Source organism: Ranitomeya imitator, chromosome 7 (assembly GCF_032444005.1).
Source record: "Ranitomeya imitator isolate aRanImi1 chromosome 7, aRanImi1.pri, whole genome shotgun sequence".
NCBI lineage: Eukaryota > Metazoa > Chordata > Amphibia > Anura > Dendrobatidae > Ranitomeya > Ranitomeya imitator.
Window position 1 is genome coordinate 40,138,026 of NC_091288.1, and position 14,975 is coordinate 40,153,000.

The 14,975-nt window shown below is 42.6% G+C and overlaps 1 protein-coding gene across 1 annotated transcript in view; it reads right to left on the minus strand.

The window, feature by feature from the left end:
* LOC138644553 (bile salt export pump-like) overlaps nucleotides 1-14,975 on the minus strand; it is a 121,465-nt gene that overhangs the window by 35,747 nt on the left and 70,743 nt on the right. The window contains exons 14-17 of the mRNA XM_069733084.1: nucleotides 11,699-11,902; nucleotides 11,300-11,470; nucleotides 7,133-7,313; nucleotides 6,891-6,966 (exon numbers count right to left, since the gene is read on the minus strand). Of these exons, the coding sequence (XP_069589185.1) occupies nucleotides 6,891-6,966; nucleotides 7,133-7,313; nucleotides 11,300-11,470; nucleotides 11,699-11,902 (632 nt within the window). The remainder of the gene's footprint in view (nucleotides 1-6,890; nucleotides 6,967-7,132; nucleotides 7,314-11,299; nucleotides 11,471-11,698; nucleotides 11,903-14,975) is intronic.

Genomic DNA, 14,975 nt, shown 5'->3' on the forward strand with positions numbered 1-14,975 from the left:
TTGGTCAGGACTCAGTATGTATAACTCATGCCTACCCTCCAGTCCATCGTCAGAAACCAGCGAATCCTCGCAGCTCACAGTGTGTACGCTGGGGGGGATTCATAAATCTGCAGTCACAGAGTCTGCAGAGTGTAGAGTAACTGCAGACTTATTGATTTGGATCTGACAACCTCTTTAAGTTAAAGAATCATTTATATAATCTCAACAGAGTAATGGAACGGGTGACCCAATGATTGTACCTGTAAGGAGATGGGCATGCTGCCCATGTTTTCTCTTTGAAGAATCAAGTTTATTGTTGCAATATTTTATGCGATGCAATGTGAACTGTGATGTACAGTGTTAATAGTGTAATGCATTAATGATGCATGCATATGTAATGATTTGCATTGTTATTGATGAAGCAGGTAGTTGACAGAGACAGTGAGAGTTAAGAGTTGGGACTAGCCCAGAGATGGAGGGGCTATGTAGCAAGGTCAGAGAGGACTTCACGGTAATGAGGCAGATGGGGCTTGGCATGTATAGCAAGTGGACCTAAGGTGCAATGTGAGCAGTGCCACATTTTGGGTGTCCATAAGCGAGAGGAGGCCAAAAGGAAAGAGATAGTGAGATCAGGAGCAGAAGTGACTAAGAGACCAAGTGATCAACCGGAGATGGGTCCTGGGAGAGGACACCTTGCAGCAAGGCCCCAAGTTTATAACTCTTGAAGGTAAGGGGCCTAAACAGAACGGAGTACTTCAGCCGAGCAACGTGCCCAGTGTGGGAGTTCCAGAGCATTAGAATTACCGACCATACTAGCACCCTAAAGGGAAAAGAAGACGCGGAAGCGTGCAACAAGTAAATGACTCTTGCTAAGTAGGACTGTGGTGTTAAAGATGGATTGTGGTGAAGCAGTGAGAAACAGTGGAAATAGAGGATCAGGAGTAGTAAAGCGGAAAGGTGAAGATAGAGAACAATAGAGAAGAGTATGGAGGAAACTGTGTATAAAATGCTTCGAGTTGTAAAGAAAAAGTTCAGAACACTATGTAATCGCTATCTCTTGTAAATATTCCATACCACGTTCCTGTTCAGTAAAACTTTTATTTTTGGATGGTGGTCTCCCTCATTGAACTGTGAAACATCTGGTCCTGGCAAACCTGCAACAACAGTTACATGCAGCCTGCACGGGTGTAGTTCACAGCACAAGTCCACACACCAAGCCAAGACCCCCACCTTCATGCAACATGCAGGGATGTAAGAGATGAGTATCTTGCCCACAGCTACCACCCAACGCCATGTTACATGGTATAGACAATTCAGTCACAGACATTCAGAAAGCATTTAACAACTGCAAAAATGGAGCCTGACAAAGGATCATAAAGTGGCCACTTATCCAAATACTGTTAGATATGAATGTTGTATTAAATCCAAAGATGCAAAGGCATTGCTACCTAAAGAGTGTCAGATAAAAGCTACTATTGGCAATAACATTACTTTTGCAGAGGACTTCAAAGATAATGTGCGACGTTCCTGGAAATAAGAACAGAATCGAAAACTGATTTGACTTTTTCTGTATAAATTTCAAGGGCAGCCATAGCCATGCCCCATCCCACAGCCATAGCCATGCCCCATGCCACCTTGGTTCCTCCCCAGCTGTGCCCATTTTGGTGGAGCTGTTTCAAGCTAGCATGAAAATGGCAAAAGTTGCCAAACTCTTGCCCAACTCCATGTTGCGCCAACATTTTGCAATTATGCAGAGTGTATTACTCCACTTTTCTGGCGTAATCATTTTGATGTATCAGCCTCTATTTGTTCTGTGTAATAAGGAGAGTCTTTGGGGAAATAAACACCTGCACCTTCTTTCCTAAGTATGAAATCTGGCGTTTGATATTTGGCTTCAGCACCCGCTCTTCTGTTTACTGCAGTATCTCAAATTTCTAAAATGAAAATCGATTTAGTAAAAATCAGGAAAATGTTGTATGTCATGGTATGATTTACAAGTACGTCTCATGCTAATATAATCCAAGTGTGAGCGCGGTACGCAGCTGACCTACAAATAGGAGACATCTTACATTGATTTGCCCTTTCTAAATTGTGGTAAATTACCATAGATCAAATCCATTTTTCTATTGCTGAGAGTGTTTTCTTCTGTAATGACCTGATAAATTCTCCTTTCAGTCTGACAGCTAAATGCTGGAAACACATTCCATTGTTCTGTGAAACTACATTGTATCGGCGACTTTCCAGCAGGGGAAGATATACCGTTGGCGCAACAGGGGCCCAAGAGGTAAAGGCATTCACTTAAACCTCCAGAACAACAAGGAGTTTTTGTCACAAACACAAAAGGGAGCCATATACTGTTCTTGCACACGGACCCTCTTCTGTTTGTGTCCGTCACTACATTCCATGCAATATATGACCAGCAGGTCAATATCTATAATATAAGGCTGGGAGCGTCACTCTGTCCGAAGCCTTTATAGACTGCGCAAGCACAAGCGCCGGCGCAGTCTGGACCCCACAGAGTGACGCTCCCAGGAGATCGCGGTATGCGTAAGCACTGAACGCACACCGCGATCTCCACCGGAGCAGCAGGGACGTGACAGGAGGGTGAGTATAAGTTATATTCACCTGTCCCGTTCCAGCGCTGCGTGCCGCTCCATCTTTCGGGTCCTCTGCCTGTGACGTTCACAGTTCAGAGGGCACGATGACGCGCTTAATGCACGCCGCCCTCTGACTTAACAGTCACAGCCAGAGGACCCGGAAGACGGAGCGGCATGCAGCGCTGGATCAAGGACAGGTGAATATAGCAAGTGTCGGGGGCCTGAGCTAGCAGCGACTCCGGCACCTGACCCCCACAGCGCGCCGGTGTCCCTGCCTGCTCAGGCCCCCCAGCACTCGGCGCCCAGCGACAATAGGTGAGTATGTTATTTTTTTTATATATATCACAGCAGCATACGGGGCATATACTATGGAGCATCTTATGGGGGCCATAAACCTTTATGGAGCAGTGTACAGGGCATATACTATGGAGCATCTTATGGGGGCCATAAGCCTTTATGGAGCAGTGTACGGGGCATACATTATGGAGCATCTTATGGGGGCCATAAACCTTTATGGAGCAGTGTATAGGGCATATACTATCGAGCATCTTATGGGGGCCATAAACCTTTATGGAGCAGTGTACGGGGCATATACTATGGAGCATCTTTTGGGGGCCATAAACCTTTATGGAGCAGTGTACGGGGCATATACTATGGAGCATCTTATGGGGGCCGTAAACCTTTATGGAGCAGTGTATGGGGCATATACTATGGAGCATCTTATGGGGCAATAAACCTTTATGGAACAGTGTACGGGGCATATACTATGGAGCATCTTATGGGGACCATAAACCTTTATGGAGCAGTGTACGGGGCATATACTATGGAGCATCTTATGGGGGCCATCAACCATAATGGAGCAGCATATGGGGCATATACTATGGAGCATCTTATGGGGGCCATAAACCTTTATGGAGCAGTGTATGGGGCATATACTATGGAGCATCTTATGGGGGCCATAAACTTTTATGGAGCAGTGTACGGGGCATATAATACTATGGAGCATCTTATGGGGGCCATAAACCTTTGTGGAGCAGCGTATGGGGCATATGGATGGGAGCAGCAAATTACAGAACGGTGGCGCAGGATGGGAGCAGCACATGACAGAACGGGGGCGCAGGATGGGAGCAGCACATGACAGAATAGGACAGCACATGACAGAACGGGGGTGCAGGATGGGAGCAGCACATGACAGAACAGGGGTGCAGGATGGCAGCAGCACATGACAGAACGGGGGTGCAGGATGGAAGCAGCACATGACAGGATGGGGGTGCAGGATGGGAGCAGCAAATGACAGAATGGAGGTGCAGGGTGGGTGCAGCACATGTCAGAATGGAGGCGCAGGATGGGTGCAGCACATGTCAGAATGGGGGCGCAGGATGGGAGCAGCACATGACAGGATGGGGGAGCAGGATGGGTGCAGCACATGACAGGATGGGGGCGCAGGATGGGTGCAGCACATGTCAGGATGGGGGCGCAGGATGGAGCAGCACGTGTCAGAATGGGGGTGCAGGATGGGTGCAGAACATGACATGATGGCGACGCAGGATAGAGCAGCACATGACAGGATGGGGACGCAGGATGGAGCAGCACATACCAGGATGGAGACCATATACCAATATAAATGCTCGCCACCCGGGCGTAGAAAGGGTTCAATAGCTAGTGGCTAAATAATGCGGCTGAAAAAAGTTACATGTCCATCAAATTCAAAAGAGAACATGCACGTGTATGCATTGAAAAACTTAGCAATAATGTGTCTCAGATTGTTTGTGGACTATGTCTATGTACTGTGCAAAAGTCTTAGACCCCCTTTTGTTTACTTAGAATGGATCTGTTAACATCTTTCACAATACAGAATGTATTATGTAGATCTCACAGTCCGTTTGTCCTTATAGTAAAAAATAATGTCAAATAATGTCAGAATGGGTGTATAATCTTTTATGAATATGTCAACTAAATTCACTCAGCCTGACAGCTCCTCATTGTCCCGCCTCCCTGCTGAGATCTCACACTGCTCAATACATGCTGCAGCTGTCAGTCAAGCTGGATGGGCAGAGACTGTATATATCCTGGGACTCAATGTTATTTTAATATCAGGATTATACAGCCATTGTCACGTGAATTTTTTCTTATAGCTAGTAGACCAGCCTCATCAGTTCTAAGTGATCTATGTAACAATGTACTCAGTTTGTATTGTCAAGTGACAAATCCACTTATTTTCCATTAAATGTCCATTGATTGATTTTTCCTAAATAAATTAGATAACAGTGTCTGTAGTGAAATATGTATAGGTATGAATGTGTGAGTAGCAGTAATTTAACATCTGTCCTGAGACTGCAAGTCTTACAAGGGTCACAGCACATGTCATCCTGAGAAAACAGTCTACTGTCTCCAATCTCGCCAGGGGGCCTTGCGAAGAACCAGGAAGGGGAAGCGTTTCACACCTTCTGGCTCTTTAGAAGAGAAATGTCAGTTGCATCCTGACACTATCTATCTGTGAGAACTTACACAAAGAATTTCAGATAAAATAATATATTCATTGGTGGAGTGGCCATGGTCCAGTCAAAAACAAGCAATTATAATATCAACCTGAGAGGCTGGTCTAGAAATTTGACCTCCAGGTTGACTCTATAAATTAGGCCTACTGTACACACAAACAAAGTTGTTCACAGACCGAGGGACAGCCAAGCTGATGAGTTCCATTCCATATTCGTCCCCCCCCCCCCCTTCCCCATCAGGGAGTGGAAAGCAGACTACAAAGTTAGATATTTCTGTAAGTTTTCTCCCGTTTATTTTTATAACTGTTTTGCATATTTGTATGTCACTTTTTACTCCCATATTGTTATACCCTTTTTATTGTAAGCACTGTACCTTTTCTATTAAAGCTTAAAACTGTATTAAATTTGAACCTTGTATACTCTAAAAGAATCCATAGCCTTATGATTGGCAGACAGCAGTAGTAATATTTCCGGGACTCATCGCCCGTGTGTTCGGTGAGTGGTGGCAGCGTGTATGAGCGGGTGTGTGGCCTGGGTCGGTGTGTGATTTATGCTCCCATTACAGCATAGGACAGAGGTTGAATGCTGGACTGAGTGAGGGGAGATAGATTAACCCTTGCAGGCGCAACTCTAAGTCACGTGCTGAGAAGCAGGTACGTGACAGTGTCCATCACTAAGCGCATTATAAATGATATTCATATTTACTTAATTTTGGTAATTTTCACTGTATAGTAGAAAAGAGAGATGGTCTCTGTAGAGTGTGATATGTAATCAAATGGAAAAAATGCAAAAAAATCCTGTCTAGCAAATCCTCCTGCTTCAGAAATATTGGGTCTGTACACATTTTAGTACATGTAGTACAGTTCAGTACATTTTACTCAGATTTGACAATGGTTAGGAAGTATCTAAAAAGTAATAATATTAAAGGGAACCTGTAAGAAATTTAAAATCCCCACTCCAAATCATTTATGTCTAGGTAGCCCTTTAAAAAATATACCATTCCATCACTTTATGACCCCAAAAATGCTGCTACAGAAGCAAGCAATTGTATAATGAAGTTGGGTCTGGAAGTGCATTGGGGCAGGACGATGCACTTACAGCTTCTCATCCTCACTCTGTGTTTCCTTCCTAGCTGCACCCTCCCCGGCTGATTGATAGGTCTGTGTCAGTGTACCATGGCAAACAATCGGTCAATCAGCCGAGGGAGAAGAGGGTGCTTATAGGTAGGAAATGCAGCAAGAGGCCAAAAAGCTGTAAGTGCATCCCCAGTCCCCAATGCACTTTCAGATACAAGTTCAAAACGCTATTTCTGGATCAGCACTTTGGGGTCACAAAAAAATTGACTGTCATAAAGGGCTACATAATAGTGATAATGGTTAGGTGGGGTAAAAGTTTCTGACAGTTAATTTTTAACAAATTACAAAACTTTCTTATCTTATTTTTTTATTCCTTCTGCTTGATATCAGTGATTCTCATTTACATTTGCAAGCCGATTGAATGATTTTTTTTACAATGTATAATTGAGGCAAGGACTATCTGTAAAGCCAGGACTGAAAACTGATTGATGCATTTGTTGTTTTTACATTACAGAAAATGTCTTAGACTGATACACTGTAACAAGTCCTCAGCTGCATGAGAAGTTCAATATGAGGGTTACTTTTCCACCTCTAGAAAATGAACAAAAATTGTTTTATTTGCCCCCAAAAAAAACAAAGGTCTTGAAAATGGTGAAGAAAAAATACGCACAAATAAATTTTCATTTCATTACACATTGATTACGCTCTACCTACAGAACAGTGAAAAAAAGCAAACAAACCTGAAACTTGCATAGTAGCTTCCTTGGCTTAACGTCCGCATCTTCTCCTCCACAGGCTTTTCATCTGCAACTTTTTCTGAGATAAATAATAGAGAAATGATGCAAAATTCTGCTAAAAGGCTTAACACCATTTACAACAGAAAATCCACCCAGCAGGAGAACTAATACTTAGAAACTAATCAAGTTTTATTTCCTTTTTATAGACAACATTGGCCTTTAGTAGTTATTACTTAAGATATTACCTGAAAACGAGTTTTGGTTCTGCAGGGTGACTAATGTAAAGTAAACTCCTTGAATTTTCAGCAGTTCTTCATGAGTTCCCTTTTCTACTGCTCTTCCACCATCAAATCCCACAATGATATCTGCATTCCGGACCGTGGAGAGACGATGGGCTATGGAAATGGTTGTTCTTCCGCTACGTACCTATAAAAGTAAGAACAAATTATAAACATACTGTACATACAATGGTGAAATAACCTGGGGGATTATCAGAACAGAGCTCCTCATTGACATCATTTAAGGGTATCATGGGAAATGGTCAACAACCAGGGTCCCACAACAAATTTTTGAATGCAGCCCATAGGTTCTTCAACGTTGAATCTTTTTGTAGTGTTATCTTCTCTGACACTCCCCCAAAAAACCCTCTTTTCACTTATGTCTGAGGGAACCCTACCACAGTGTTGCCCACCCTGAATCCATATGATCAGAGAGGGTAGCATGACAAGAGGGCCCAGCATTGATGAGCAGGGGAAGAGGGAGGCAAGGTGGACAGAGTTGAACCTGTGGAAGTTCAAGTGTTGATGAGCAAGGAAGGATGGTTTCAGAAAGGTTGGCACAACAAGGGGACCCGCCATTGATGAGTGGGATGGATGTGCATGAGTAGGTAGCACTGGAGGAAGACTTTGCAGAGACATTTGCCTAGCGTCCTGGGTTTCCCTTTGACCCCGGACCCAGTAGCAGCAGAAACGGCTGATAGGGCTATTGTTCTGGGACCTATACAGCCAGACCACTGACTAGTAAAATTGTTCTGACAGGTTTTCCTTGATGTTGTTGTTTCCATCTTGTAGACGGATGGCATATTTCTAGGATATGCCATCACTTTATGATCGTAAGGGTTTGACCTCTGAAAATAAAATGAGACCAATAAGCGGGAACACAGCTCAAAATGCGGCCCAGTCATTCTTGAGTTTGAAAGGGACCCCCAGAGTCATAAAGTGATTACATTTCCTAGAAATATGGCATTATTTCTTTAATCGATTATCTTGAGATATCTTGTGCTCACGATTTGCCTTGGACAAGAGATCACTTTGATGAAGCCTCTTGACCATACAACTATATCATCACTCAAAGTGAAGAAGACTAATACAATCTCTCTGTTATTATTTGATATTTCTACTTTTGCAACCATTTTTTTTAATATTGCTCCAATGCAACTAAAATTAAAATAAAAAAATCAATGTCGTCCAGTTTTAGCTCCTTTCTACATCTCCTGTGCATCTATGTGTCCTCAGGGTAACAAACAATAAATATTCTGAAAAAACAGACATCATTTTTTCATTTGCGCCCTGCTTTTTTACTAATTTTTTTTTTAGTAGGTATATAAGGAGCAGATTTAAAAAAAAAACGAAATAGGGGACATAATTATTTTATCCCTTTTAAGGACGCGGCCAATTTACATTTCTACGTTTTTATTTCCCCCCACTTTTTCAAACAGCCGTAAACTTTTTTACTTTTCAATCAACATAGACATATAACGGCTTGCTTTGGGTTTTTTGTTTTTTTTTGGGGGGGGGGGCTTTTTCAGATTGCTACTTTTAACAGGTGATACGATCCTCGCCCTTTACCTTTGTTACACATCCAGGTCCTAGTAAAAGCTAGATAAATAAAAAGGTTGGACAGTAAACAAATGTAGTGAAGCAATAACTTAAGCAATTTATGCCATAAAGATCAAAATAGCCAAAATAAATAAGATACGTAGAAAAGGCACTGACTACATGGCCAGACTACACAGATTGTTTGTAGTCTGTTACCGTGGAGACTCATATATTTGCATAGACGCTGTAGAAAAAAAGTGATTTTTTTTCAGAGAAAATTTTCATTTTAGATTTATCTGAGAATAATAAAAAATCAAAAAGTCCTGTGTGTATGGCCAGCTCTAAACATGAAGTTTATGGTTAGTTTCCTAAAGATGGAAACTGCAAAAAACACACATAAAACATAAACACTAGATATTGATTGAATTTGTACCAAACCAAGTGTTAAACTCTAGATATCATACGGTCACTTTCACTCAATCATCATTACTTATAGTGATGCAGACACACATATTTCAGTTCACAATCTTAAACTCATCTTTCCGACAATTGCCGGCGCTACAACATTGTGCTATCAAGTCATTAAATGCAGTGATGGCGATAACGGAGATACAAGATAAGATAGGAGTTCCTACTGATTTCCACTATCTCTGATCAACCAGATAACATCATAGAAGCCATAATTTAGAGCCACTGGGGTTATTCTCAATTTAGTGTCATTGTCTCCATCGTGGCAAAATAGTCAAAATGGCCGAAGACTCCGAAGCTTCTCATTGTGTCTGACAACAAGAATAAGCATATTGTCTTGTGTATTACCATTTATACAGCTCACATATTATTACATTAATAGATTACTGTGCCAATACAAAGTCGTTCTCTATTATATGGAAAGTTAACAGAACTAGCTTTGCCATTATTTCTACATGTAAATGGGTTTTTATTTGCTTAGCTACTTTAAAGAAAAGTCCAGGAGTATTCCACATTGTACAGCAAATGCCGCTAACGATGAGTATGCACTATGTCGTCATAACAAAAACACTGGAAACGGCACGGAGTTTTGATAAAAGATAGAAAAGCTTTATTTAATCACAATACAAAAAATGCTTAAAAAGACCCAGACAGTATAAATAGATGTGTTATAGAAAAAGCACCAGAAAGATTAAAGCACTCAGAACCCCATTTACTTTGTATCATGACCATTATATAGGTAATGGGTGAGGACAATAGATTAAAATAATCCCGTCCCTGAATATCCACAAGGAAAAGAAAAAAGGATGAATCCCTCTTTTAAATAAATCAAGGCCCTTTCGTAAGTAATGTTTACAAATTACCACCAGGAAATTTCCCATACATGTCCACCAGTTCTCTAAAAAAATTGGTTGCAACTCACATGCACTACATGCTCTGCACACTCTCCATGCTCCACACAAACACACACTCCATGCTCCACACACACTCTCCATACTTCACACCCTACATTATCCACACACACTCCATACTCCACACACACATACACTACATGCTCCACATGCACTTCATGCTCCGCACACACACATTCCATGCTCCCACACACCCTACATGCTCCAAACATCCTCTCCATACTTCATACACACACATTTAAAGCTCAACACACACTACATGCTCCACACACCCTACATGCTCCACACACTCTCCCCATACTCCACACACTCTCCATACGCCACACACACACATTCCAAGCTCAACACACACTACATGCTCCACGCACAGTACATGCACCACAAACACTCTCCATACTCCACACACACACACACACACACACACCTCATGCTACACATACACTACATGCTCCACACACACTCTCCATACTCCACACACACACTCTCCATACTCCACACACACTTCACATCACCAGAGGTCTTTCTACACTTCTAATCTTGGAATCTGCACTGATAATGCAGAACTGTGACTATCAGTGCAGTTTCTGGCATATACAGTTTGGGGATGAGTGCAGTTTTCTCTGCTTCCAATGCTGGCTTTGCATGTGGCTGTATGTATTCAGGTAGTTGACTTCCTTGTTTCTACCGTGGACTGCTTACTTGCTGTGCCTAAAGGCTCTAAACAAACCCAGCTCTGCTTTATTGTTGGCCAGTTATTACTTGGACTGTGTCACTAATCCAGCTCTGCTATATTACTGGGTAACTCTATTGTAGCACATGGTCGTGTTCGACGAAATTGGCTAAATACTCAGCTGTGTTACATCATTGAACCAATTCTGCTGTAAACTCAGCCCTACCACATCTCTGAGTTAATTCTGCTACTTTGCTGGGCCTTTTTGGAGAAGGATGAGACATATTGAAGTTCAATTCCGATTCTATTTCTCTTAGATTGGATAAGCTGCTACCAGAGTTGTCTTGCAATTGCTTACTCCCCTCTCACAACTGAAAATGAGGCACCTTTGGCCAAACTGACCATGCAAATGAGGGATCAGAAGACATATCAGTCAGCGAATAATGATTTATGGACTCTTTAAAGGTAAGTTTCCTTTAATCATTTGGACAAACCTTATTCAGTGCTTTCTGGATTTAATGCTCGGGAATGTTAGCCAAGCTTTACCTTATCTAAGGCCTCTTGGACAATGGCTTCACTCTCATTATCCAGAGCAGACGTGGCCATGTCAAGAAGTAGGATCTTGGGATTCCTGACTAGGGCCCTGGCAATGGCAATTCTCTGCTTCTGCCCTCCGCTCATCTGTCCTCCGCCTTCTCCAACCATGGTGTCAAACTTCTAGAAAAGAAGAATTGTCCAACAAAATGCTGAAATATCCATAGCATGAGTAATTTGTACACAACATGCCGCCTTTTGCTCTTTTGCGATATGCCATTTGATCATTGAATTATTTCTTAAAATAACCAAGGAGTTTATCCTGTTTCACAAAGGACTTAGGTAACGTGTTTATATTCTCCTGCGAAATTACTGTGGCATTTACAGAAAATCCTCTTTGCCTCATTTTACCTCTGGCAAATCCATGATGAAGTTGTAAGCATTCGCTTCCTTTGCTGCTTGTATAATATCATCCATAGTGACGCCATCTCTTGCGTATCTAATATTTTCAGCGATGGTTGTAGCAAATAATACAGGTTCCTGTTCTACGATTCCAATCATGGAACGCAGCCACTGAATGTTAAGTGTACGGATGTCATGTCCATCTAAGGTGACCTGGGTGGGCAAGAAGACAAAGCTTGAACAAATTCCATATAAACCCAACAACCCTGACTCATATGCCAATATACTGGCATTAAAGGTGTATTTAAACCTTTATTTATGTATTTCATATTACAGTACTTTGCCTCATTTTCTCCAAACACTGTGCTGAAGGGCTATTTTATTGCCTAGTTCAAGCTATTTAAGAATCTGCTTTCAACTGTTTATAATCACAAATCCAGACCTATACATACAAACGATCTGTGTTAGGCCTCATTCACGTGCCCGTGTTTAAACACGTGAAAAAATGGTACTAGGGTCATCAGTGTTTTAAATCCGTATGTCATCTGTGTGTCATCAGTGTCTATGTTTTTCGCATCTTTGTACTGTAAGTGTTTTTCACGGACCCATAGACTTGTATTGGCCCTCGTCGACCGTGCTACCGGAAAAATAAACAGACATTTCTCCATGTATTTTCCACAGACACGCACTATGTGTAACAACAAGGATATGTGAATAGCATCATAGGTTATAATGGGTACATGTGGTGTCCGTGAAAAAAAACCGTGTGAGTAAGGCCTAAAGGAGGAGGACAGGAGCAGAGAAGAGCAGACAGGGAAAGTCCACAACTGTTTTTGCAAATAGAGTATGGTTGCTTTTGTGCTAAACAGAAGTCGACAGCAGATTCTTAGGGAGCTTGCACTCCACAATAAAAACAGTACAGCAGCATGGTGATTGGAAGAGAAGGAGGCAAGCACATGAAAAATGTTTTTTAAGAAAAAACTTCATTTACTCTTTAAGGGAATGGACACACATGACTTTAGCTGCAAATGTGCTGAACAATTTGGAAGTTTTACATTCAGAATTTGTTACAGATTTGTTATGTATTGCAAAGCGTCATAACGGCAGTAAAAATCTGAATAACACAATTGATAAGCTGCATGATTAAAATTAGCCCCATGTATACTAAGGCAGAAGTTAAGGTGTGTTTTTTCGGCTTTAGGTTAAGTATATCCCATGCAAGTCATGGTTGGGCAGTAGGTCCTTGTTAGTAGTAGGGATGAGCAAACCGGAGCATGAACTTCTAAATGGAAGTCCATGTTAGTGTTCGGGTCCGTCAGCTGAATAAAGATTGTTGAAAGGCACTTTCGGCCTCATCGATGAATGAGCCATTTCTGGGGCAGCTGACAGCTGGTCTTATTAGGCTGGGAAGGGACCAATATCCATGCACAGACCCAGCCTATTAATATCAGCTTGCAGCTGTCTGCTTTGCCTTATCTGGTTATTAAAAATAGAGGGAACCCCACATCATTTTCTCTAGGGTCCCACCCATTATTTTATAACCGACAAAGGCTAGGCAGACAGCTGCAGGCTGATATTAATAAGCTGGGAATGTCCATGGTTAACTTGCCCTTCCCAGCCTAAAAATACCAACCCACAGCTGTCTGCTTTCCCTAAGCTGGTTATTAAAAATAGGGGTGACCCCCACGTCATTTTCTCTAGGGTCCCACCCATTATTTTATAACCCACACAGCTGCAGGCTGATATTAATAAGCTCGGAATATCCATGGTTAACTTGCCCTTCCCATCCTAAAAATACCAGCCCGCAGCTTTCTGCTTTCCCTTAGCTGGTTATTAAAAATAGGGGGGACCCCACGTGATTTAAAAAAAAAAATATTTAATAGGTTAAATAAGGCTAAAAACACCCTTTTGTTCCACATGAAAGGCACTAAAGGATGCTAGTTTATTATATGAAGCAAGCTTTTGATATTAATTATCTACAGGACTTTTATTCTATCTCTCTATCCATCTATCCATCACAGGGTAGTTGTCCTGCTCTTAACTAGTGATGAGCGAATATACCATTGCTCGGATTTTCCCAAGCACGCTCGGGTGATCTCTGAGTACTTGTTGGTGTTCGGAGATTAGGTTTTCATCGCCTCAGCTGAGTACATGTGGGGGTTACCTGGTTGCTAGGGAATCCCCACATGTAATCAAGCTGGCTAGTAGCTGTAAATCATTCAGCTGCCGCGATGAAAACTTAATCTCCGAACACTAACAAATACTTGGAGATCACCCGAGCATGCTCGGGAAAACCCCATTTTGCAGCTCCCTACCCCTTACTACCCCCATTTTATAGCCATTTTACATCTATAAAGTTCATGTCACCAATGGCTTCTGTGGGGTTTTGGTTCAGTGTTGTGAATTCCGCTCTTGGGCTCCCTCCGGTGGTTGTAAGTGGCACTTTTGTGAGTTCTGCTCTTGGGCTCCCTCTTGTGGTTTCTAGTGGTATGGCTGCTCCTTGGAGTTAGCTGTCATCAGCTGCCTCCACTTATCGTCTCTTCTGCTCGGCTATTTAAGTCTGGCTCTATCTTCAGCCAGTGCCACTTGTAAATGGTTCCTGGTTGGATTCACATCTCTTTGGAGTTCCCTGTTATCCTGACCAGTTCAGCTAAGCTAAAGGCCCCTTCACATTAAGCGACGCTGCAGCGATACCGACAACGATCCGGATCGCTGCAGCGTCGCTGTTTGGTCGATGGAGAGCTGTCACACAGACAGCTCTCCAGCGACCAACGATGCCGGTAACCAGGGTAAACATCGGGTAACTAAGCGCAGGGCCGCGCTTAGTAACCCGATGTTTACCCTGGTTACCATGCTAAAAGTAAAAAAAAACAAACGCTACATACTTACCTACCGCTGTCTGTCCTCCAGCGCTGCGCTCTGCTTCTCTGCTCTCCTCCTGTACTGTCTGTGAGCCGGAAAGCAGAGCGGTGACGTCACCTCCAGTACAGGAGGAGTGCAGAGCACAGCGCTGGAGGACAGACAGCTGTAGGTAAGTATGTAGTGTTTGTTTTTTTTTACTTTTAGCATGGTAACCAGGGTAAACATCGGGTTACTAAGCGCGGCCCTGCGCTTAGTTACCCGATGTTTACCCTGGTTACCAGTGAAGACATCGCTGGATCGGTGTCACACACGCCGATCCAGCGATGTCAGCAGGAGTCCAGCGACGAAATAAAGTTCTGGACTTTATTCAGCGACCAACGATCTCCCAGCAGGGGCCTGATCGTTGGTCGCTGTCACACATAAC